The sequence below is a fragment of the Sparus aurata genome, chromosome 23 (assembly GCF_900880675.1).
Source record: "Sparus aurata chromosome 23, fSpaAur1.1, whole genome shotgun sequence".
NCBI classification, from domain to species: Eukaryota; Metazoa; Chordata; class Actinopteri; order Spariformes; family Sparidae; genus Sparus; species Sparus aurata.
Window position 1 is genome coordinate 19,570,053 of NC_044209.1, and position 23,063 is coordinate 19,593,115.

A 23,063-nucleotide genomic window follows, 5' to 3' on the forward strand; every position below is an offset into this window, starting at 1 on the left:
TTGACATATCTAATGTATGTTTCAACATATCTGCGGTTTAAGGAAACTTACATCGCTAACATTTATTCCGGGGATTGGACAAAACTATGACTAAACCTTGTAAAAGCAGTTTGAAGATACGAGGACCTGCCAAAAGGTGCTCGCTTTCCAGTTGTACAAACCAAATCAAAACATGAAAGTGCAGAAGCAGACACACACACATATCTCACGATAAAAGAAACATAAATGAAAGAGAAGGTCTATAGGCGGTTTTAAAAATATAGACTTCAGTTTATTGCACAATCGTTGCTGGAGACTGAGGAGTGTGAGAGCCTGTCTGTTACACAGGACGTTAATGCTAGACAGACGCGTGAACTACAGCACGGGAACAAACTGTGTCTCTGGGTTCGTGCACATGACTTTGCAAGCACACAGACCAGATAACGAGGCACTCTGGGGATGCAATCGGCCGCCCCGTCAGTGCTGAGGGAAAAAGCAAATTTGACGAGGATCTCATGCTTGTATGGGTTCTGCAGGAGAGCTCATACACACATGGCATACGTACATGATCTGGAAATCTAAATAAATAAACCCTGGAGAATAACTGCAAGCCAGCGCTGACAGTGTAACAAGCTGTCAATTATTTTCATTTGCCTGCAGTATGGCTACAGTAATGCCTGCATCAGTGCGCATGAACTTCCACTAGATGGAGCCACACCTTGTCGTTTGAAAAATGCCGTGACATTGCAGATATGAATAACAGACAGACCCTCCAGAAAGCTCCCTTCATCCTAAAGGAAAGGGCTTGTCTCTATCTGTACACATAGACCAGTGTCATTATTAGGATCCACAGAAGAACAGTAATCATAATAATCAGTATATAACAATACAGGTAATCCATTATAAACAGGTCATTAACAGGCTATCCGGCACCTGTGTTATGTTAAAAAAAACTTGAATTTTGTTTTGTTAGCGATGTACTCAAACATCATGTCATTTTTTTTTTTTTTTCATTTAACATACAGACAAACGGACACATTTTCTGGCCAGGTTCCACTCCTGCAACATGGTTTTCAGAGAAAGACTTTCTTTCCACCTTCTTTCTCCCTTCTGTCCAATCTGTTACCCAGGTCACAGCACGAACAGACCGGACAGAGAGGACAGGTGGAGGTAGATCATAGTCTCGCAGCCATGTGTCAGACAGCAGAGGTCAGGTCTCGGATGTTACAGCTACTGTTATGGCACCCTGAGAAGTGGGAGACCCAGGATGTTAGAGCGAAGCCCTCCCCCCGCAAAGCGGATCAGAGAGCCGTTTTTAAACCACAACACAAATCGACTTCACTGTTACGTATCCTTCGGCTGATAATGCATAGATAGACCAGTGGTAGTCACGAGGTATTCACATGCCCGCCAAGATTCCCCCACGGTGGTCACGAATGTCTTTCCCGCGCGCCTTAAAAAAGTGGTTACATTTAAATGATCAAAAGCATTCTTAGTTAGGGGTCACAAAAGGGTCAAACAAGTCTACGTTAGCACTGAAACCAATTTCAGCATTGTTTTTTTTTTTCTCTGTGTTGTTCACATACATATGGACATAGCTAAAGCAAACACACGTCTTTGATATTAATCTGGAGCACCGCGCTGAGCCGTGTCTGCTTCCCTTTTCTCATAACTCGCTTTGGCCGTGAAAGAGAGCATCAGCACACCAATAAGTTCCCCTTAAAATCCTGTTCCTATACTTTTATGTATTTAACATATTGTGTATCAAAAATGAGTCAGGGTATATCGTTTGCACTGTATGTATATATAATCTACATACATGTATTTACATTATTTATATGGACTTTAAATGTGTTTCAGAATTGTAATTTACTTTAATCCAAAGCCCTTTTTGAGAACGATGAACAGTGCAGTTTATTCGAAGGTGATGTTTTGCCTCTGATCATCTTCCTGTAGTGGTGAACCCCCTTACGACCCACTACCTACACAGTCATCTTCCATCTGAGTGACATGGCCTGTGGATGGCTACGGTGAACGATTAGCTAACACTATGAGACTTCAGCTACTTTCATGCATTTTTTTTCAGTTTTCATTCAGTGGCCAAAAATTACATTAGTTTCAGCTTTTACATTGTACCACGGTCATAGCAGTTAAAAATCACTGTGTTAGAGTGAGACTAGCAGACGTACAGCATCTGACTTTTCATCAAGGCGAGAGGGGGCGGGTGGTGGGGATGGTGGGGCTGCAGTCTGAGGCTAGTGTACATGATAAAAACTGTGGGAAATCCTCCTTCACCTCTGAGTCAGTGTTAGCACAGGAAGCAGAGGATGTGCTACACCTCAGACACTGCTAATTTGGCAAGATGAAGTGGGGCTGACGGGATTGGCAACTAGTCAGTGGGCGGCTGCGACTGTTGGCATCGGAAACAAGTGCAATGTCGTTAAGAAAAGTGCCTCTGGAAAAGGAGTCGCACATCAGCCGCAAGTCTTGAGCTTGAAGGAACAGTTACTCAAGAGTAGTGACTGAAATACCACAGAGGAAAAAAAGTGGCAAAACAATCATGAACATTCACACAAAATTTGACGTGACTAAAATGTGACAGGCGGGCGAAGAGGTTCATTCCAGTTTTGGCAAGAATAGCTTCATAAAACACAACCGTCTAACCTGTATTCGGGTTAAAAAAGTGCAACCTGTAACCGTCAAAGAACACAAACACAACTGCAGAGCAAACATAGTGCATCTAAATTAGAAAGCATAAAGTGGCAATAATGACTGACCCTTGTAAAGCATCAAAGTCTGAGGTCAGTGTACAAGTAAACATCTAAACATATGAGAACAATTCAAGCCAGAGAAATGACAATAATAACATCATCATGTTTTAAAACTCATATAACAAATTTTCCTTTCTACTCATTATTGTGAACGTCGTCGATGAGTCGATTGAGAGAAAAATAATGGCCAAATATTTTGATAACTGATTAATTGTTTCAGTCATTTTTCAATCAAAACAGTTTGCAATTTGCTGGTTCCCGCATGTGACAATTTGCTGCTTTTCTTTGTCGCCTTTGATAGAAAATTAGGATTATACTGATTTTGGCCCGGTGGTTAGACAAGAGAACAATTTGAAGGATTCACTTTGGGCTCTGGAAAATTGTGACGAGCAAATGTTTTGACATTTTACAAACTAACCTCTCAACATTTAAATGATTCCATGTAAACATGATCAGCAGTAACTCGTAGTTTTAGCTCAAGTGTATTGCAATGCGTAGGGACTGATCTCGTTCGACAATATTACTGTGTGACAGAGGAATCAAATAATCACTAGAAAAAAGAGTGTGCAGAGAAAAATGAGGAGCTAATCCTCCGGATTTGAACAGTTTGACTGAAACAAAAGATTTTCTCTGACCTCTAACTTGATCTGTCAGCCAGTGATCCCACGCAGCAGCAACTTAAACTGACTGGGCAGCTGACAAACACATTTTTACCGTTGCCAGCAAATAAATACAAATGAATAAAAAACATAATAAATATATAATTCATGACAGTGTTTCATGCATATTGTGCCAAAGCGCAGGTTGGGTTCATCTTAAGTTTCTCTAAACAGACTGACATCTAATTGTTTAGAGAGTGACTTACACTTGCAATCAAGTTGAAATCAAGAGGCAATTTAACTTTCAGTGCATCTTGTATGCTACATGTACATCAAGATCCAATGCACATATGTTGGCATTTCAGTGTAAAACTTCTCAGTAAAAATTTAAAAGCTCATCTTGTTACAATCATCCTGACAATGGGATGTTGTCATAAACATACATGGGTAAATAACCCGGAGCAGACTCCAATAAAGAAAAAGTTTGGCCAACGGTTCGGCCACTGAACAACACAAATTGTAAACCAGTGCACTTTCTTTTCTGATTAAAAACATCTGAATTCTATTGGCACTGAGCTCAGGTGCAAACAAAGCCAATAACACTGCACGATTGATTCTAACAACCAAGTAAACTCATTGCCAACATGCTTTCACACTCAGGAATGAACCCCTCACCCACCTTCATTTCCTTATTCTCTTGTGACTGGAGGAACAAATCAGACACACACAATAAAAGAGGCAGAAAACAGGAAAACATGGACAGAACAGCCAGTCCGGTAAAACTCAGTCAGTTGGACGTAGTGAAAACTCTATGAGTGCCTCGAGCAGCACTCACAGTATGTACATGTAGTATAAAAATATAGGTGTGAGGGTGTCTGATTGTGTGTGGTATATGTGATGTGCATGAGCTGAGATATGGATGTGCTGCATAGGTAGCAACAGTGACATCTGAGAGAACTTGCGCATGTGATATCATTTAGCCACAGACTTTCTTAACTAACCATATCAAGCTAATGCTCAAGTTTAACTTCTATTATTAAGTAAAGGCTTTAAACTCAGCAGTGACCTTTAACAATAGCCTTTACATAAGACTTTACAGTGTTCAATATTCAGTCATTAAATGTACTGTTTAAAATATTCCCATTCTGCTGTGTGTGTGTGTGTGTGTGTGTGTGTGTGTGTGTGTGTGTGTGTGTGTGTGTGTGTGTGTGTGTGTGTGTGTGTGTTTTTGTGTGTGAGTTTCACCTGTGTGTCCATGTTTGCGGCAAGTGAGTGACCGAAAATGCTTGTGCGTGTGACTCGACATACTTTTGCCCGCATTTGCACAAAGTACCAAGATGGACGAAGATATGAACATTCTGAGTTTGAGTGCATAAGGTGAACACGTGCACGGTCAACATATCGTCTCACCTCACAGCATAAGTCCCTTCTTATTTCCCCACCTCCCCGTTCCCTTTCCAGACACCCCCCTCCCCCAGAGGTCCTTCAACCTTACATCCCAGTGTTCCTTGTGAAGGGCTGGGGGCCGCAGGGGGGGTCAGTCTGAGGGGCAGTTGTAGCTGTTGATCCACAGCAGGTCGTCCAGCACACCCCAGTGCAGGTAAAGGATGGAGCCCACCACCAGTACATGCATGATCTGGTGGCTGTTACACCAGTAGTCAAAGAGTCCCGGGCGGAAGCGCTCCGGGATGCGTGTGATGTTGATGACCCCGCCCAGCACAGCCAACGCGTCCATCATGAGGAAGTGGCGTAGCGAGGTGGGGCTGCCGCCGCCCACCCCCACCCAGCGCAGCAGGAAGAAAGAGAAGCGGAACAGCGCCTGCCAGGCGAAGGAGCGCAGCCGGCGAACGCTGCTCCTAGCCGTGACGGCGCAGTAGATGGCGTGGCTGGACAGAAGGATGTAGACTAACAGGGCCACAGTGCGGATGAACGGATAGCACAGCAGAGTGCTGTAGACGATGGGCAGCGCCCCTGAGACAGGAACACACACAGAGAAGAGTTAGCAAAGAGATGCAGGGTTGATGCCTGAGTCAGAAGCAATGCAACACCTGATGCAAGCCACAACACAAAGAGGTCAAACTGTTGGTGTGGTGTGGTTAGAAGCCTTTTAATGGTGTTGCATGCAATTCTCAGCTCTTGACATGTGAGAGCCTTTTAAGAAACAGAAACTGGGTGAATTAATAAACTTTCCACAAGAGGAAAATTGCTTAAATGCGGGGAACAAATCATTAAGTCTGCAGGGAGATCGCTTTATGTAATTGGATTATGGATTGGTAGATTATGCCATTAGTTGGTTGACAGACAATTATTTTGAAGATAATTATTAGGGGCATTTCACTTTGTTAGATAATACAGTCGGAAATAGAGAGGAAAAGAACAGAGAGACGGGACAACATGAAGCAAAGCAGGAATTGAACACGAGGCGCACGCGGGCCGAAGGTTGTCTAATTCCCTCTTTCCTATGTGATGATTTGCTGATCTTTACTGCTTTATAACATAGTATATTGAATATATTTAGATTTGGGCTAGGGCTGCAGATATAGTAAAAGAAACTGACAGTGATGATTCAGGATTAGTTTGAATGAACATCTTATGATTTTGATTAATTGTGCAGCACTAGTTTGGACTGTTTCCAGACAAAGATAATTATTTGAACATGTCACCTTGGATACCTGGCATCGTGATAATGCCTTTTTTGATGTTTTTTTTTTAATGTTCATAGAAAAATGAACTCACAAATTAATTGGGAAATAATGGCAAAATCAACGGCCATAATATTTTTCATGATTTCCCTACTCTGAACAATTTTTTTTACTCACTATCATATCTAAACTAGGGCTGGTTAATGTTGTTGTATTAAATAAATCCTTAAATAAGCAAGAGCAGCTGCATCATCAAATGCAGCATTTAACTTACATGCTGACCTAATATGCAGACATCAAGCATTATGTCATCGTATGTTAAGTATGGCCAGTCTGTTTGTTAAATGAATAATTGAAAAATATTTCACGTCATTTTTAATAGGCTTATATAGGCAGCATGGACGGATCAATATTCATTTCAGAACTTGGATCATGTTTGCATTGGCCAGTTGACTCAGTAATCAAATTTGTTTTGACAAATCGATACTGATACACCTCCAAGCAAAACACTCCCCTGGTAAATCATTGACAATCAATAAAGAAAAATTCCACCCCTGAAGTAAACAGAGCAGCAATAACAGGAGGGCGGCTGACGATGAATGCAAAATGATAAACGGTGAAGAAATCTGCTGAGCCGGCTCGCTCAAGACTGCTCACCCAGCGTGTTGATCATGCAGATTCCACACACGTCCAGTTTGAGGAGCGTGTGGTAGACCGGCTCCCCTCCCTCGTGGTTCATGAAGAGGTGATAGAGCACAGAGCCCAGCTGGGGCGATAGGCAGGCCAGGAAGTGCACCACGCCCAACCACGTGACGCTGATCTGAGACCAGGGAATGTTGAGAGGCAGCAGCACCAGGAAGCAAACCAAAGGGATGCCTGGGGAGAGAAACAGGGACAGCACAGGTTGTTAGAGGAGGTTTTACCTCAACTGTAATTAACATATGTACTATAAAAGGTAGAATAATACATCTAATTCACCTTTGCAGTGTTCTCTGTTTGTAAGTTCGTATTTTTGATGGCAAAATGTGTAAAGCATGAGGAATTTTAGGACATCGCTGACAACTAATGTCTTAAAAACAAATGATGGAGGACATGACTCATAATTTGGGACTGTTATTAATTTTATCACCAATAATCTGCCCAAAGTGACATCTTTATGTTGCTCTTTTTTCCAACCAAAAGTCCAAAACCCAAAGACTCTATTGGATTTTACAATTTTACATTCAAAGATGACAAAAAAGGAAGTAAATCCTCACATTTATGAAGCTGTTCAACATTTTTGCTTGAAAATAAATGGAAACAATAAATCAATTATCAAACTGGTTGCCAATTAGTGTTCTTTCAGTTGACTAATCGGGTTATTGACTTATTGTTGCAGCCCTACATATGACGAAGGAGTACTTACTGTTGTACATTTACTTCTTAGGTGTCGTGTGATTGAGAGAAAACAAAGTCTGAGGCACTGTGCATGCTAGCATGAAAACCACAGCTCAAGAACGATAAGATAACACAGACACTTTCTCAAAACCAAATCAAAATGTTATGTTTATACTGTGGTTGATAATCTAGCTCAGGACTTCCGTGGCCTGCGAACGCTATTTTTCAGTGTACAAGAACGAGTGGCTGCAAAAGTCTTCTGCAAATGCTGAGTGTGCACAGACACCAGCAAGAATAATGTGGAGCAGAGCAGAAGCCTACATGATTGGCACAAATGTATCAGTGTTGCCCTGTGAGGGAAAGACATGGGTCCCCACTAAGCTCCTACTTTCATGCAGGAAAGGACATATTGTGAATGTCGACATAGCTCCGATTTGAGCTGATCTATCAGGCAAGGGAGAGGACCTTGAAACCCGATCCACATGCAGAACAGCTGTTACAATCATTTATCACTCTACCGCACGCGTATTGCACTCCCTTCCGCTTTTTTTTTTGCTCGCTCTGCCGTTCCCAATGTCAAGGCATACGTCCCAGCCAGGTGATACAGGCAATGCCATCTAATGTAACACATCTATTTTAAGTGTGTTATCTCTGCTCCTCCCCCCACTCGTCCTGAGCCGACCAGCCATACTCTGCTCCACTCTGGGTTGAACACAGTGGAGAGGATCTCCTCAGACGGCCCGCGGCATGAACAAGGTGGAGTGTCTGAGTGCCGAGCTGCGGGCAGGATGTTTTGAGTTTATATGCAAAACAAACCGACTCATGAAACTTGGCTGAAATGTTTCACCACAGTCCAAAGACAACAATGCTCCACCTTAGTTACAAGCACGACTCTGCATCTTCTCTTCTAGATTTGGACCAAAACTCATTAGATTAAAAATCACCTCCTTATATAGCCAATCACGTAAAGAGTGCATTTAAGGTCACATGCTCGGTTGATGTCACTAGAGTGTAATAAAGACTTCCAGGGCCACTTCCCAGATGATCACTACTGTAGTTTATTCAGTGATTGCTGGCAGTTGGAGTGCCGTGAAATAATGACCTTCAGAATGACGAAGTTGTCAGATTATTCTCTGAAGGCGGCGTGCACACAGATTATCAGATGTGCGTTTAGATTAATTTGACGGTAGTAAGAAGAGGGGTGAAGGAACCAAGGCATGCTGCTGTGTGCCATGCTATTGGCAGTGTAATCGTATCAGTCGGAAAACAGAATCACACCATGCAGATTGCTAACAAGCTGACACATCAGTCTCACCTCTGGCTGCACAGATTAACACATTACTGCAATTAATTTTGGCCTGCGCCAACCTATTAAAAGAATGGCATATTGTTGTGTAACCATGACATTTTGGAATGGATGAAAAAGGTAAAATGTGGCCTAGTAGCCTATTAATTGAATTAATAATCAAAAATCACTCTCCAATTAGGCATGCACACAATGTACAGTGCATGGTACCTTCATTCAAAGAAAAAGCAATTTCAAAGTAGTTCTCTATGTCATCACCAGGGTCATTTTGGTGTAAAACCTTTAAAGTGACTGAGTGCGTTAGCAGTGGTGAAGTATTCAGAGCATTTATGAATAGTAATGCAAGTGTAATAAGACTCCATTACAAAAAAAAGTACAGAAGTACATAAAAAAGCACTCAATACGAACTCCAGTTCCAGCTTCTCAGACAAAAGCACTTGCTGCTTTGTCACGTGTCAAATAAGTTGAATATCTTTGAGTTTCAGATTGTTGTTTGGACAAAACAAGACATTTGAAACCATCGCCTTGAAGTCAGGGAAGTTGTGATTTACATTTTTCTCAATCTTTTTGATTCATAGACCACTTAGACAAATCGATACAGACTTATCAAATATAAAATAATATCAGCAGATCCTATGCCAAGATGGGTACACATTTGTTTGTTGGTTGGTTTGTCAGCAGGTTTACACAAAAACTACTAAAAGGATTTCCGCGAAACTTGGATGAAGGATGAGTCTCAGCCCGGGATGAAGGGACAGATCCAGGAACTTTTACTGTCTTTCTTAATCATTGAGAGACAGGGCACTTTTCAACATGAGTTTCTCTGGGAACAATGCATAGATCTTGATGAAAAAACTCAGACTTGTATCTATGAGGACACTGAAAAATCATATATGGCACTGATGTTCATTTGCAGCAAAAATGAAACGCGAAAACAACCAGTGATGTAATAAATCTAAGTACAATTTTGAGGTGCTTTGAGTATTTCCTTTTTCTGCTACTGTATACGTCTTCTCTCACATTTATTTGATACATCATGTTACTAGTTAATTTGCAGATTCAGATTACTCACTTTTATAGGCTATTAATTGTGACGTGTCATCAATCAGATAGTGTTGTGGGCAACATTGTGTGAGAGGATGTTGCATCAGAACCAAAGTGGCACATTTTTATATTGATTAATTTTGAATAATCAGACAGGGCCCTATTTAAAATCTTAGTCAGCTAGTTATCAACCGGTAACTACAGCTGTCTCATACATTTTGTGAATTACAAGTACAGTATTTGACTCTGAAATGTAGTGTGAATACATGTGTTAAGTAACATAACTGTACAGTAAACCTGTGTTAGTGTAATCAGTCATTTTCCACCATTGAGGATTTATGTATCAGGGTTATGCCTGTGTTTTATGAGCCAAAACAAGTAATATTCTTAATTCTGTCTAGCTGACAAAGACACAAAAAGTAAATGTTTCATCACTAAGACAAATGTTTTGAGTTTGAATACATAATCAGCCAAAAAAATATATGTTTAAGTCATGTCTGCCTGCCTTCCTGAATGCAAAAACGTCCAGGCTTCAGTGCAGTGTCTGTCCTAGCATCCTCCCCTCAGGTGCAGTGTGTCTGCACTGGTGTGGCTTCATGCTCCAAAGTCACACAGAAATCTCACCTGCTGACTAAGCGCTTCATGCTGATTGTTGTACTCACCGTGAGTGTATATGTTCCCAAGTTCATTGTGCAGGTAGAACAGGCTCCTGATGCAGTCTTGCACTGAGGAGATTGGCCGGTATCCCGTCAGGACGTATTTGTTAAACTGAAGATGTGGAGGTGAATTCGCCCAGTCCAGCAGCCTGGGTCCATTTAAAAATGCCATAGCAAACAGGACCGTTAAAAGGACGCCGCCGAATAAGTAAAAAACAGACTGTACACCTATATACACATTTAATAAGATTATTGCGACTAAAACCTTATGGGATACCATTTGTGTTGGCATTTGTTGAGGGTTTTTTTTTTTTCCTTCTTCTAATATTTTGTGCTGTTAGCCTCCTAGCTTTGGCGCTAGCAGGCTCACGTCAAATCTCTCAGCACTACCCGGCGACGGTGTATCCGAGCCGCCGCTGTTTGCTCTCAACCGCCGGTACCTGTGTGAGTGTCATCCGCGAGGCTGGAGACAGACACGGCCAGCCACGTACATGGTGCAAGCTCGGGCAGGACATCACATTTGGCATCTAAAAAATGTCAGTGTAGCACCAAAAAGCCTTGAGCGGTTGAGAGACAGTGTTCCTCTTCATGTTAGTGCCACTTCCTCAGTAGGCAGCTAGCATTCCGGTGCAGCAGCGCGGGCTTGAACGCGTCCCGGGCTGGGATGCTGTGGGTGTTCGAGTGCGAGCCGCGCGTCCATCCAACTCCAGAAGATGCTAGCTTGATCCTAGCGGTCAGATTTTGCGATAGAGGACTAGCAGGTCATACCTTCACTTGAAATGAAAGCACGAGGTTGGCATATGTTCAGGTCAGGTCCGTCTGATGCCGGCCAGCTTTCGTAATGCTGTTTTTTTTGTTTTTTTTTAAACACAAATGAGATCCGTGATTCTGGAGCGGAGATTTTTGGAAGGGACCGCGGGCTAGCAAGCCGGGCAGTCGGCTATCGATGTCCTGTAACTAGGGGCTGAGGGAGCTGATGTTTGAGCTGGCTGACTCCAAACACACACGGCCCGGTCCGTAGAGCTTGCATTCAGTTTCTTCAACATCTGTTTTAGCCTATTATTATCCACCATTATTTCTGGCTAGCCGTATTCCTTGAAAATCCCTGGCGGCCTCAAGTCCCCTGCATCGCCTCTACAGAAGTGTCACGCTACATGAACTAACACGGGAGCACTTCCGGTCGGTGTTTTCAAAATAATTGGACCTCCACTAGATTGATTTCATAACTTTAGTTACTCTGCAGATTACATGCTGCATTACAGAATAATAAAAAAAACAGCAATCAGATCAAAAAATACTGATTCTGATTATCAGAAACACGCTGAATATCAGATCCAACTATTGGTCGACCCATAGCCTACATGTAAATATATATTTAATTCACTTTAACTTGTGCTTTAGTTTCTGAATTATATTCAATATCAGATACATTAAGACTCTTATTCAAAGACTCTTCGTTTGGGTGACTTTTACTCTTAAAAAAGACATATTGCACAATATCTTTACTTTGACTCAAGTCTGACTTTGGGGTACTTTTCCCAACACTGCACGATTGTCCCAATTGTGTTATGCTGTAACAGGTACGGGAACAGTAGAAGATCTGAGGTAGTGAAGTAGTGTTCTCAATAAACCCTCTACAAGACAGGTCCATAAAGTTGCAGCTCTTTAACAAATGTAACCAAATGACCCAAACAAACAGGCAACAACAACAAGTGAACATGGGATTCGTCATTCTTTTATTTTATTTTGAAGGCGCACTCTTCTGACTTCTGGTCTCACTCTGGTTGGCTGACACTGGGTTCATGCTGCCTGGCTGCACTTGGCAGCGTGAATGCCTACACTGACTGAGCTACAGCTGCCTTCAATACAGGCGGAAATATTGGATTTACCACCTGAGCTCACATGATAAACACAAGGAACATGAATATTATTTGTCAGAAACAACAACAACAACAACAACAAAAATGGTGATTACAGAGACAAAGTGTGTCTTTTCCCTCTGTAGTAATAATATAATTACAAATAAAGATCGAGGTCAGCTTTTCAAGAATGTTTTGTGAGGTTTTGTGAAAGGCAGGATCATACCAGTGAATGAAAATTATATTGTAAGACCTTTGAATCACTGTGATTCATTTTAGAATCACTGCTCACTGAAAGCTGCAGGTCTAGAAATGAGTCATAATTTAAGCACCGTGCCTAACTGTCATATATGCTTCATAATGCTTGACTCTTAATCTCAAAACTGACAACAAAATACTATCATTATTCATTTTGCTGTTACTACTGCACAAAAGTAAGGACTGTACTTGGAGTTAGAAGTTTCCCAGGAGCACTTGAAGGCAGCAGCTGGTGCCTGTAATCCTCTAACAGCAGAGGACTGCTGAGGAGCTGGACGACTCACACCACCTCCACCTCTCACACCTCTGAGAAACTGTGACAAACAAGACCCCCCTTTGCGGTGGACAAGCCACAAGTTTCAAGTTGATGAGGGGTGGCTGAGAAGAAGCAGAGAGGAGTGAAGAATACATATCACATATATTTTGTATTTCAACCTCAGTGTTGCTTTGTACATCTTCTTCTTCCTTGTAAAAACACAGTTTTAATGTATGAATTGATGCATTTTTCAGTTTACTCTGATTATTTTTACCTTATTTGTCATTTTTCCTTCTCTTAATTTCTCATATGATAATTTATCTGTATTAGATTTTCTTTTTAAATGTTAAAATGGTCCCACATAGCTCTAATGTATTTGTTTACTGTCTGCATCTGCTGTTGAACCACCCTGAAATCACATTTTGTTTGGTTTAGTCTTGAGAAACAGATCTTTTAAGCATCAGAGTCTTCTGTGCCATAGTTGAGAGATATGTCTAGTCAAACCAAGTGTTTTTTTCTCCCTGTTCTGTTGAAGACCACCAACACCTCACGCCCCTTTCACACCAAGTCTCGCTTGTCTTTTAACATGTGAACTCGTGCTTTCAGAAGTACTGATGTTCCTTTTTACCTTATCAATAATTTGAACAGATTCTTCTAAATTAATTGTTAATGTTAATTAATGTCGATGTATCTGCCCTGGATTAACCTAATGTAAAATAAGCACTCCAGCATTACTCTGTATGGTTTGTAGGTTGTCAAAATGTGCCGCTTAAACACCATCATCATCTCATTTTCATCATCATCATCATCATCATCATAATTTTATGTTGCCTTTAACATTGTTCTTTTTTTTGTTTCGTTTCTGAGAATAGTTGCCCACACTGGTCAAACTGGAAAACCACTTGTTTTTGCTGTCTGTTCTGTCAGAGACCACTTTTTCCTCACGCCCCTTCACTTCCTGTCTTGGTTGTCTTAAAAAGCACCGATCCCGATGCTGACGAACAGATCGACACACGCGCCATGAACACAGAAGACAAAGGTGAGTCGATACTGATTTGCTCATTTTGAAATATTCTCAAACTTTATCCACACAGAATCTTTTCGGGTTTTCAAACATAATCATCATATGAAATGTTAATATCAATATTAACACATTTTCTTAAATTGTCACTGAGATTGAGCATTTAAATGTCTGCTCTATCTTGTGACAACATATCTCAGTTTAATCTCGCTCTATCTTTCAGAAAAAGTGATGCAAAATTTGCAGAAACCACACACTCCTGTTACTGCTATAAGCCTCTGTAGGGCAGAATAGCTGGGCCATCATTGGAAGTATTAATTTGTTTTACATTGTTCTAATCATAATATTCCGAGCTGTGTGGCGGCGACAGAATATTGACTGATTAACAGCCTTCCTACTTTTTTCTTTTCTGTGTAGAAAATTCAGGGCAGTCGTGTTCTTTACTATTAACGTTCTTCTACCACACAAGTAGACTAGTTAGCTCGCAAGGCTGCCAAATAATAGTCATCTTCAACCTTCTGCTGTCTCCGTCAGTCACGTCCAATCTCCCTGTTCACTCAGCCATACGGTTTATATTCCTGTCGGAGGGTAAAAATCTGTGCACTGTAGCAGAAACAATCTGTTTGAGTGGCTTGGTTTCAGCTAGTCTTTGGGTTATTACAACTTCAAGCCTTAGAGATGGGTCGAAAACAGTGGTGGACAGTAATTTACTTGAGTACTGTACTTAAGTACATATCCAGAGGATTTGTACTTTACTTGAGTATTAGATTTCTTTGGTACTTATTACTCTTACTTGAATACATTTCCAAGACAAATATTTTTACTTTTACTCGAGTTAATTTCTAGGAAGGCTGAAAAGTACTAGTACTTTTTTTTTTTTTCTGAAATACTATTGGACACAAGCTGTGTTTGTCAAAGAAGGAAACCTATCACAGTGCACGCTCTCCACTGGGATCTATGTAAAAGCGGAAATACATCATCCCTCCCCATAAGGATACCACCAAAGTAGCCACGCTCTCGACTGTGTTTGTCAACACAAAACCGCGACAATGGCTGCATCATGTAGTTTTTTGTAAAGCAGTGATTCTCAACCAGTGGTCTGGGGACAACATTGGTCTTTGAGGGGGTTCCAGTTCCCAACTTAGCTAAATGATAGAGAGTTAGTTGGACGGTGCAGGTTCATTTGGTTACAGTTTTAATGATTGTTAATAAACATCTGCTGTCCTCCTGTGATCCCATTCATTTTATTTGTTTTTATAGGTGTTTCTGCAGGCTTTATATAACATTGTGGTCCTAAAAGCAAGCACATCAGTGCAGGTGGTTTCAAAGAGTTAATTCTCAGAAACAAGAGTTAAAAGGTCCTTAAAATCATTTAGAAAAAATCATAGTAATTCATTAATGTGAAAAATAAGAAATACTCTTACTCTTACTCTTACTTTTACTTAAAGTAAATTTAAAAGCATGTACTTTTGGATACTTAAGTACCTTTAAAAGCAAGTACTTTTTTACTCTTACTCGAGTAACATGTCGACTGAGCTACTTTTACTTGTAACGGAGTAAATTTTGACCAGTGGTATTTGTACTCTTACTCAAGTACTGTGGTCGAGTACTCTGTCCATCTCTGGTCGAAAATACATTAAAATAGATAGCTCTGGCTGGGTTTCATCAAGAAGGGGCTAGCAGCGGCAGGTATAATTGAGAAAATGCTCGTAGATTGAGAGCAGTTAATTATGGGTAATATCTGTCCCAATCGTCGAAAATACTGTTTTTAAAAACCAAGTAAAACTGCAGTCAAAGTGAGTGAATATGGTCTTAATGTTAAGTAATTCAGTAGTACTTTAGGCCTGTTCAACATGCAGCTTAAAGTGGTGTCGTAATGTTCATGTTCATGTTTGCTCAACAAAAACATTTCTTTTTAAGGATAAACCATCAGTTAGCATCCATCATCCAACTTAACAGCAACATGTTCCTGTTGAACATTTGCGTCCTCGCTGGTCTCATGCTGTCCCTCCCTCAGTGTACGTATCAGTCTTGCGAGGAGGGGAAACCCAAAGAGTGCTTGGATGCAGAATTTGCTCCAGGCACCAATTTGGCTGGCGAAGGCTTCGACATCACCTCACTGGAACGTAAGGGGGCCTTTGTGATCGACACAAATCTGTGGAAACGCAAGGACAATAGATGCACTCTGTGCAGCAACCCCTATCTAGAGAACAAAAAGCAAAAGCTCCCGCTGTCAGTGGTGGACTGGAGGGCAAAGCAGTCCTGCAACGCAAATGTGGCCAGTACAGTCTACCGATCCAGTGAGGCTCTGGTCACTTCCAGCATCTCTTCTGTGGATAACAACTGGCAGGCCAATCTTGATGTTCAAGCAGGAAAAAAAGGAGGCTCATTGATGTTAGCTGGTTCTCAGTCTAAACTGGCTGATTACTCTATGGAAAAAACTAAGAATGACAAATTCAGCTTCACAAGCCAAAGCATGTCCTGTGAGTACTACAGGTAAGTTTTCTCTACACACTCACAATCAATGAACTATGATTTAATATTGTACAATTGCTTCATAACGGTCTATCTTTTTGTCTTGTGTCTCACTGGAAACAGCTACCGAGTGTCCGGCACTCCCAGGTTGCACAAAGAATTTTACAACGCAGTGAAACAACTCCCCAAAATCTACAGCCCTGAAAACAAGCAACCATTTTACAAACTGATAGATAACTTCGGCACCCATTACATCACAAAGGTGAACCAAGATGATGTAATGGTTGTAACAAAAGACAATGCAACAAACAAACATCTAAATATAATTTGCTAATCAGCTATGTGTGAAAATATATAATTCCAGGTGAGGTTGGGAGGAAGTGTTAAGTCTGTGACCAGCATCAAGCAGTGTGAGGCCAGCCTGAGTGGCCTCAGTGTGGAAGAGGTGGCGATGTGCCTGAAAACTGAGGCGTCAGCCAGCGTGCACGTTAAAGTTAGCGTTCAAACAGAACACTGCAAGAAGGACATTGACAAGACGGACAGTAAGTCCTCCTTCTCCAGCCAATTCAATGACAGGTATGGAACATTTTCTCACATATTTTCTCACCTTTTCTGATAATTTGCATTTCAAAATTACTAACCTCAACATTGTAAAGACCAAACTGTAATTTCTTAAATGCTAGAATTGAATCGGAATTTTAAAAATTCCTCTAAATCCAATCTTGTGTCTACGTGGTAACGCTATGGATGAGAAACTCTCTCACATGCACATGAGTGAGTCAGCGCAGTAGAGCCTTCAGGGCTTCAACCCGGAAAGTCACTGTTCATGTCCCGTGTAAGACCAAAAGTCAAAGTTGGCTTATTATTTCAACCTGGGCGTCAAGACCTCCTAAAAAATTGAGGACAGTCCTGAATTACGGTCAGTTGTCCCAGATCCTGAATCTTGTCTTGTTTAAATCGATTTGTCGATTGACCTCAGAAAGCAATAAAGCCTGATTGTTTTCAAATATTCTTTTGGCATTGCTCACAGAAGGGAGCTTTTTCATCTGAAAGTTCAGACCAAAATCTGACATTGCGGCATTTAGCTGCAGGTTTGTTCATCAGTGTGGGAGCGTCACTCCATGGTCCGTGTGATGTTTGGTTAAATGACTGTCTTTCCTCTGCAGGTTCACAGAAATAAAGGGGGGGTATACAACAGAGCCAGACCTTCTCTTCTCTGCTAAGAAAGATCCATCAGCCTACAAGGAATGGCTGAACACAATTTCACGGCATCCAGATATCGTCTCGTATTCCCTGGACTCACTGCATGAGTTACTGCCTACTAAAGACCCTGTCCGTCAGAACCTGCGCTCAGCCATTAGCCATTACGTCCTGGAGAAAGGCCTGTGGAGGAACTGCAGCCAGGGTTGTCAGGCCGGCAGGAACGACACGAGGGATCCCTGCGTCTGCCAATGCCATAATAACCGAGCTGTAAACCAAGACTGTTGCCCGACCCAAAGGGGCATGGCGCAGGTCGTCGTAACTGTACAATGGGCTTCTGGTCTTTGGGGAGACTATTTTACAAGCACAGATGGCTATGTGAAGGTGTTTTTCAACCATCAAATGTTTCAGACTCCTGTCATTTACAACAACAACAACCCACGCTGGGCCATGACCTTTAACATGGGCGACAATGTTTTGACAGCAGGCAATAAAGTGAAATTTGAAGTGTGGGATCGGGACAACAACTGGGACGACGACCTGTTGGGAAAATGTGAGCAAATTCTCTCTGCTGGGGTCAAGAATGAGGTCTGTAGCCTGCACCATGGTGATCTGTTCTACAAATGGGAAGTGAAATGTGCTCCAAGCCTGGGTGGAGATTCATGCACTGACTACAAACCCTCACCTATGAATCCGAGTCTGAAGAGTCAGTATGTGTCCCGTCATGCCCGACCTGTTCCCAAGCCCATCCTGTTAGAGATGGGTGTGTTTGTGGATGAAACAGGCTCAGGGAGAAACCAGAGTCTTCATGCAGAGAGTCAAAAGTTAGATGAGATATAAGCAGCTATGTTTGGCTTTACCAGTGCTGATATTGTCCTCCTATCAAATCTCCACTGATCACAAAAGATGAGAGGTACATCAGTTTGGGAAGAATTGACTGATTGACAAACTGGTTAAAACTTAAATCAGAAAACATTACTGTTACACTTTGTGTGTTCAGTTTTAATACAGTTTTATAAAGGTCTTAATATACTGTGGGGACTTTTTTTTGCATTATTTCTTACCAGCTTTTTATCTTGGCATTTTATGTTTCTATGCAGGCATTATAACATGCTGTACTAGTGTGTTTTATCCATTTTAATCACATTATTGCCTTGTTGATTCTTGAACAAAGAAGTGATGAACAGACCAATAAAGCTTAAGAGTACATTAGACATGTTACGCCACCATATTATACATGTTTTATGCATTTTATAGTCAGTTAGTCCTCTTGCACCATTTTTACATCTCCTTAGTGCTGTTATATATATGTTCTTTTAATATATGCATTTATCAGCTTAGCAGTTAATTGGTTTCTTGTTATTTTGTAATCAAATGTGCTTTTCTCTGTTCATTTCAAATATGTCAATCTCTCCATTCTGGGTTTGATCTTTCTTTATTCTTAAATAAAAAAGTCATATACTCATTCATATGGCGATTGACTGTTTGTGTATTTTCTTGTTTGGATTGATTTTCTATTTGTACAGTGTTTTATGCTGAAACAGTCCAATTCCTTCATAATGTTCATCATCATATGCAACTATCAAGTTACTTTTATCATGAAATATAATGATTCATGTGAAAGACTGGTTCCTAGTGAGGACGGCCACAGCCCACCACCACTTCAGAGAAATGATGGGTTTGTGGTCTCTAGTTTTGTTGTTGACTGGAAAGTCAGCCTGAGTTTGTCTACCGACCACCAGCTCCTCCCCCTCAGCACTCGGTCTGCTAAACATCGATGATGATTTTTTTCCCCCTATTGCCTCTGAGACCACTGTCACCTCACCCCCTCACCACCTCCCACCCTGTTTCTTATACTTTAAACACACTTATTCGTGTTCTCACTCAGTTTCACCATTGCAGCGTGAACAGGCGAGACGAAGGTGAGTATATCCTGATGTGCTCGTATTCAAATATGCTTTCGATTTATCTGAATATACTAACCATCTGTGGCTTAATACAATGTTAAGTTATACTTAGTTTTGTATAAACTGTTCACTGCTGTGACAGTGAGAAATCGGATAGTTTAGTTTTGTTAGATTTGTGAGAGCAGTAGCTTTCTTGCATTCAGTGAGCTATCATACCGCAAGTCAAGGCCATTTACTGACAGAGTGCATTTTAAAACAACAAATGTTCGCCTAAGCATTTATAAAGTTGTGACTGCAGTTGTGACTCAACTAAAAAGAAGCTTTATTGCCTTTGGATATTGAATGTAGAATAAAGAAAAAGATTGATCAGAACATCACATAAGCTAAATTAATTTGTAATAGGGGCTGAAGAGATCTGAAATATAATCATGTCAATCCCTGCAGTGCTTAAAAAGCTATTCAAGAGACAAACGATTACATATTATGTTGGTTTCTTTTTTGTTATGAGTGACAAGAATGGCCGATGACTCACAGTAAGAAAGTCAGCAATCAAGATATGAGAAGATAAAAACGTGAAAAACTAAAAAGACAGATATGGTTTTATTTTCACAATAATTCTAATGTGGAAAATAGTTCTTATACTGAAAGTCTGGCAAGTTTCTGGAACATTTCAGCACAGACTGTTAAAGGCAACTGAGGGCGGAAAATAAGGGGTTTTAACTTACGCTTACCATTAAGCTGTATACATTTTTATCAGTACAGTTCATGACACTCTTGTGGAAAAGGAGAAGAGACTTAAAATTGTCCTGCCAGGTTTTCTTGTAAACCAACAAAAGTTTCATTTATATATAAATATACATATATATATATATATATATATATATATATATATATATATACATATATATATTTATATATATATATATGTATATTTATCTATCTATATATATATCTATATATATATAGATATATATATATATATATATATATATATAGATAGATAGATATATATATATATTTGAGGTCTAACAACCACATTTAATACATATCTACTTCACAGAACATCAGCAAAAGACCATGTCATGTTTTCTAAAAGTAAATCAGAGTGAAAGTGTAATGAAATAGGTCCTAAAATGTAACTTTGATGTACACCACAAGAATCAAAGGAAGATAAAGATCGTCACTTGCAACTGAAACTGGTAAGCTGTATAGATAAGACTCTCACCACAGAATTTTTTTATATAGGAGTTTATAACCACTTGAGTATGAACTGCATGATTGAGACCGCCTAAGAGAACAGAGTGGTTGATTTGATCTAAAGCAGCAGTTGGTGTTCAATTATTTTATAACCAGTGCTCAACAGCCATCTGGTAGTGGTGCATGCTTCACTTTCTAATGTCTAATATGTAACTTTTTTCAGGATACACCAACCGTTTGCATCCATCATCCAATTTACCAGCAACATGTTCCTGTTGAACATTTGCGTCCTCGCTGGTCTCATGCTGTCCTTCCCTCAGTGTACGTATCAGTCTTGTGAGGAGGGTAAACCCAAAGAGTGCTTGGATGCAGAATTTGCTCCAGGCACCAATTTGGCTGGTGAAGGCTTCGACATCACCACACTGGAACGCAAGGGGGCCTTTGTAATCGACATGAATCTGTGGAAACGCAAGGACAAGAGATGCACCCTGTGTAGCAACCCCTATCTAGAGAACAAAAAGCAAAAGCTCCCGCTGTCAGTGGTGGACTGGAGGGCAAAGCACTCTTGCAGTATGAAAGTGGCTAGTTCAGTCCACCGATCCAGTGAGGCTCTGGTCACTTCCAGCAGCTCTTCTGTGGATAACAACTGGCAGGCCAATCTTGATGTTAATGTAGCTGAAAAAGAAGGCTCAGTAATGCTAGCTGGTACCAATTCTAAATTGGCTGAATACTCCTTGGAAAAAACTAAGAATGACAAGTTCAGCTTTACAAGCCAAAGCATGTCCTGTGAGTACTACAGGTAAGATGATCAGGACTGAAATTTCTCTACACACTCCCCTAGTTCTGAAAATGACTCCAATTCTGTTATACATTTGCTTCATACTGGTCTGTCCCTTATTGTCTGGTGTCTCACTGGAAACAGCTACCGAGTGTCCGGCACTCCCAAGCTGCACAAAGAATTTCGCAAAGCAGTGAAACAACTCCCCAAAATCTACAGCCCTCAATACAAGCAACGATTCTACAAACTGATTGATAACTTTGGCACCCATTACATCACCAAGGTGAATCAAATGGATTTTTTTTTAAATGCCATTTTATCAAAAAAAACTACCACATTGGCAAAATTAGACACCATAGTTGCTAATGCGGTATGTCTTAAAATATATCATTCTAGGTGAAGCTGGGAGGAAGCGTTCAATCTGTGACCAGCATCAGGCAGTGCCAAGCAAGCCTCAATGGCCTCAGTGTGGAAGAGGTGGGGATGTGCCTGGAAGCTGAGGCGTCCGCCAGCGTCAAAGATTCAAAACTCGGGACTCAAGCAAAACACTGCCAGAAGGACATGGAGAAGTCTGAAAGTAAGACATCCTTCTCCGGCTTCTTCAACGACAGGTATAGAATATTTTCTCCTATTTGTCACATCTTCTGATCATTTGCATACTTTGACGGAATAAACCCTTATAAATGACAGTTTTCAGCACCAGAAATGCCAAATGTCATATTTTAAGCAACTCTCTCCTCTACAGGTTCACAGAAATAAAGGGAGGTCATACAACCGAGCCAGACCTTCTCTTCTCTGCTGACAAAAATCCATCGGCCTACAAGGAATGGCTGACCACACTAGCACAGAATCCAGACATATTCACATATTCCCTTGAATCGCTTCATGAGTTACTGCCTACTAAAGACCCTGTCCGAAAGAACCTGCGCTCGGCCATCAGCCATTACATTTTGGAGAAAGGCCTGTGGAGGAACTGCAGTGACCGCTGTCAGGCCGGCATCAAGAGCGACTCCAGGGATCCCTGCGTCTGCCAATGCCACAATGACCCAGCTGTAAACCAAGACTGCTGTCCCACTCGTAAGGGAATGGCACGGGTCGTCATAACTGTCCAACGGGCTTCTGATCTTTGGGGAGACCACACCACAGCCACGGATGGCTATGTGAAGGTGTCATTCAACGGGCAGCTGGTCCGGCGTTCTGCTGTCATTCACAACAACAACAACCCACACTGGGGCACCATCATTGACCTGGGCACCCAGGATTTGTCTGCAGGGCATGTCGTGAGATTTGAAATGTGGGATCAGGACAGCAACTGGGACGACGACTTGTTGGGACAATGTGAGCAAATTCTGTCTGCTGGAGTCAGGGAGGACGTCTGTGTCCTCCAGCATGGTAAGCTGTTCTACAAGTTTGACGTTAGATGTGCTCCGAGCCTGAGTGGAGGTTCCTGCACTGACTACAAACCCTCACCTATGAGTTCGAGTCTGAAGAGTCTGTATGTGTCCCGTCACGCCCAACCTGTTCCAAAGCCCATCCTGTTGAAGATGGGAGTGTTTGTGGACGAAACAAGCTCAGGGAGAAACCAGAGTCAAACGTTTGATGTGATATAAATATCCTTGCTTGGCTTTACTGAGGTTTACCAAGCAACATCGCTCTTTTAATTAGGTAAATCAATGATGCTGATTTATTAAATCTCTAGTGGGCATATAGAATGAGAAGTGTGTTAGCTCAGGAAGAA

The 23,063-nt window shown here is 41.2% G+C and overlaps 3 protein-coding genes across 5 annotated transcripts; 2 read left to right on the forward strand and 1 right to left on the reverse strand.

Moving 5' to 3' along the window:
• Positions 1 to 244: 244 nt before the first annotated feature.
• paqr4a (progestin and adipoQ receptor family member IVa) lies at positions 245 to 11,528 on the reverse strand. The gene is made up of 3 exons (XM_030407191.1): positions 10,381 to 11,528; positions 6,649 to 6,867; positions 245 to 5,320 (listed from the first exon to the last, which is right to left on the reverse strand). Exons 1-3 carry the CDS (start codon positions 10,664 to 10,666, stop codon positions 4,887 to 4,889), a joined length of 939 nt encoding a protein of 312 aa, XP_030263051.1. The 5' UTR covers positions 10,667 to 11,528; the 3' UTR covers positions 245 to 4,886.
• Positions 11,529 to 13,771: 2,243 nt separating this feature from the next.
• On the forward strand, positions 13,772 to 18,920 carry LOC115575279 (perforin-1-like). 2 transcript variants are annotated; one of them, XM_030407188.1, is made up of 5 exons: positions 13,772 to 13,786; positions 15,689 to 16,264; positions 16,367 to 16,505; positions 16,608 to 16,819; positions 17,410 to 18,283. In XM_030407188.1, the coding sequence occupies exons 2-5, from the start codon at positions 15,732 to 15,734 to the stop codon at positions 18,281 to 18,283; spliced, it is 1,758 nt and encodes a 585-aa protein (XP_030263048.1). In that variant the 5' UTR covers positions 13,772 to 13,786; positions 15,689 to 15,731. The 2 variants fall into 2 exon arrangements, with proteins under 2 accessions (XP_030263048.1, XP_030263047.1); XM_030407187.1 differs by lacking the exon at positions 13,772 to 13,786 and having other exon boundaries at positions 15,393 to 16,264; positions 17,410 to 18,920.
• Positions 18,921 to 19,341: 421 nt separating this feature from the next.
• Positions 19,342 to 22,935, forward strand: LOC115576395 (perforin-1-like). Of its 2 annotated transcripts, none has more exons than XM_030408990.1 (5): positions 19,342 to 19,365; positions 20,771 to 21,346; positions 21,470 to 21,608; positions 21,722 to 21,936; positions 22,071 to 22,935. In XM_030408990.1, exons 2-5 carry the CDS (start codon positions 20,814 to 20,816, stop codon positions 22,933 to 22,935), a joined length of 1,752 nt encoding a protein of 583 aa, XP_030264850.1. In that variant the 5' UTR covers positions 19,342 to 19,365; positions 20,771 to 20,813. The 2 variants fall into 2 exon arrangements, with proteins under 2 accessions (XP_030264850.1, XP_030264851.1); XM_030408991.1 differs by lacking the exon at positions 19,342 to 19,365 and adding an exon at positions 20,450 to 20,549.
• Positions 22,936 to 23,063: the final 128 nt, after the last annotated feature.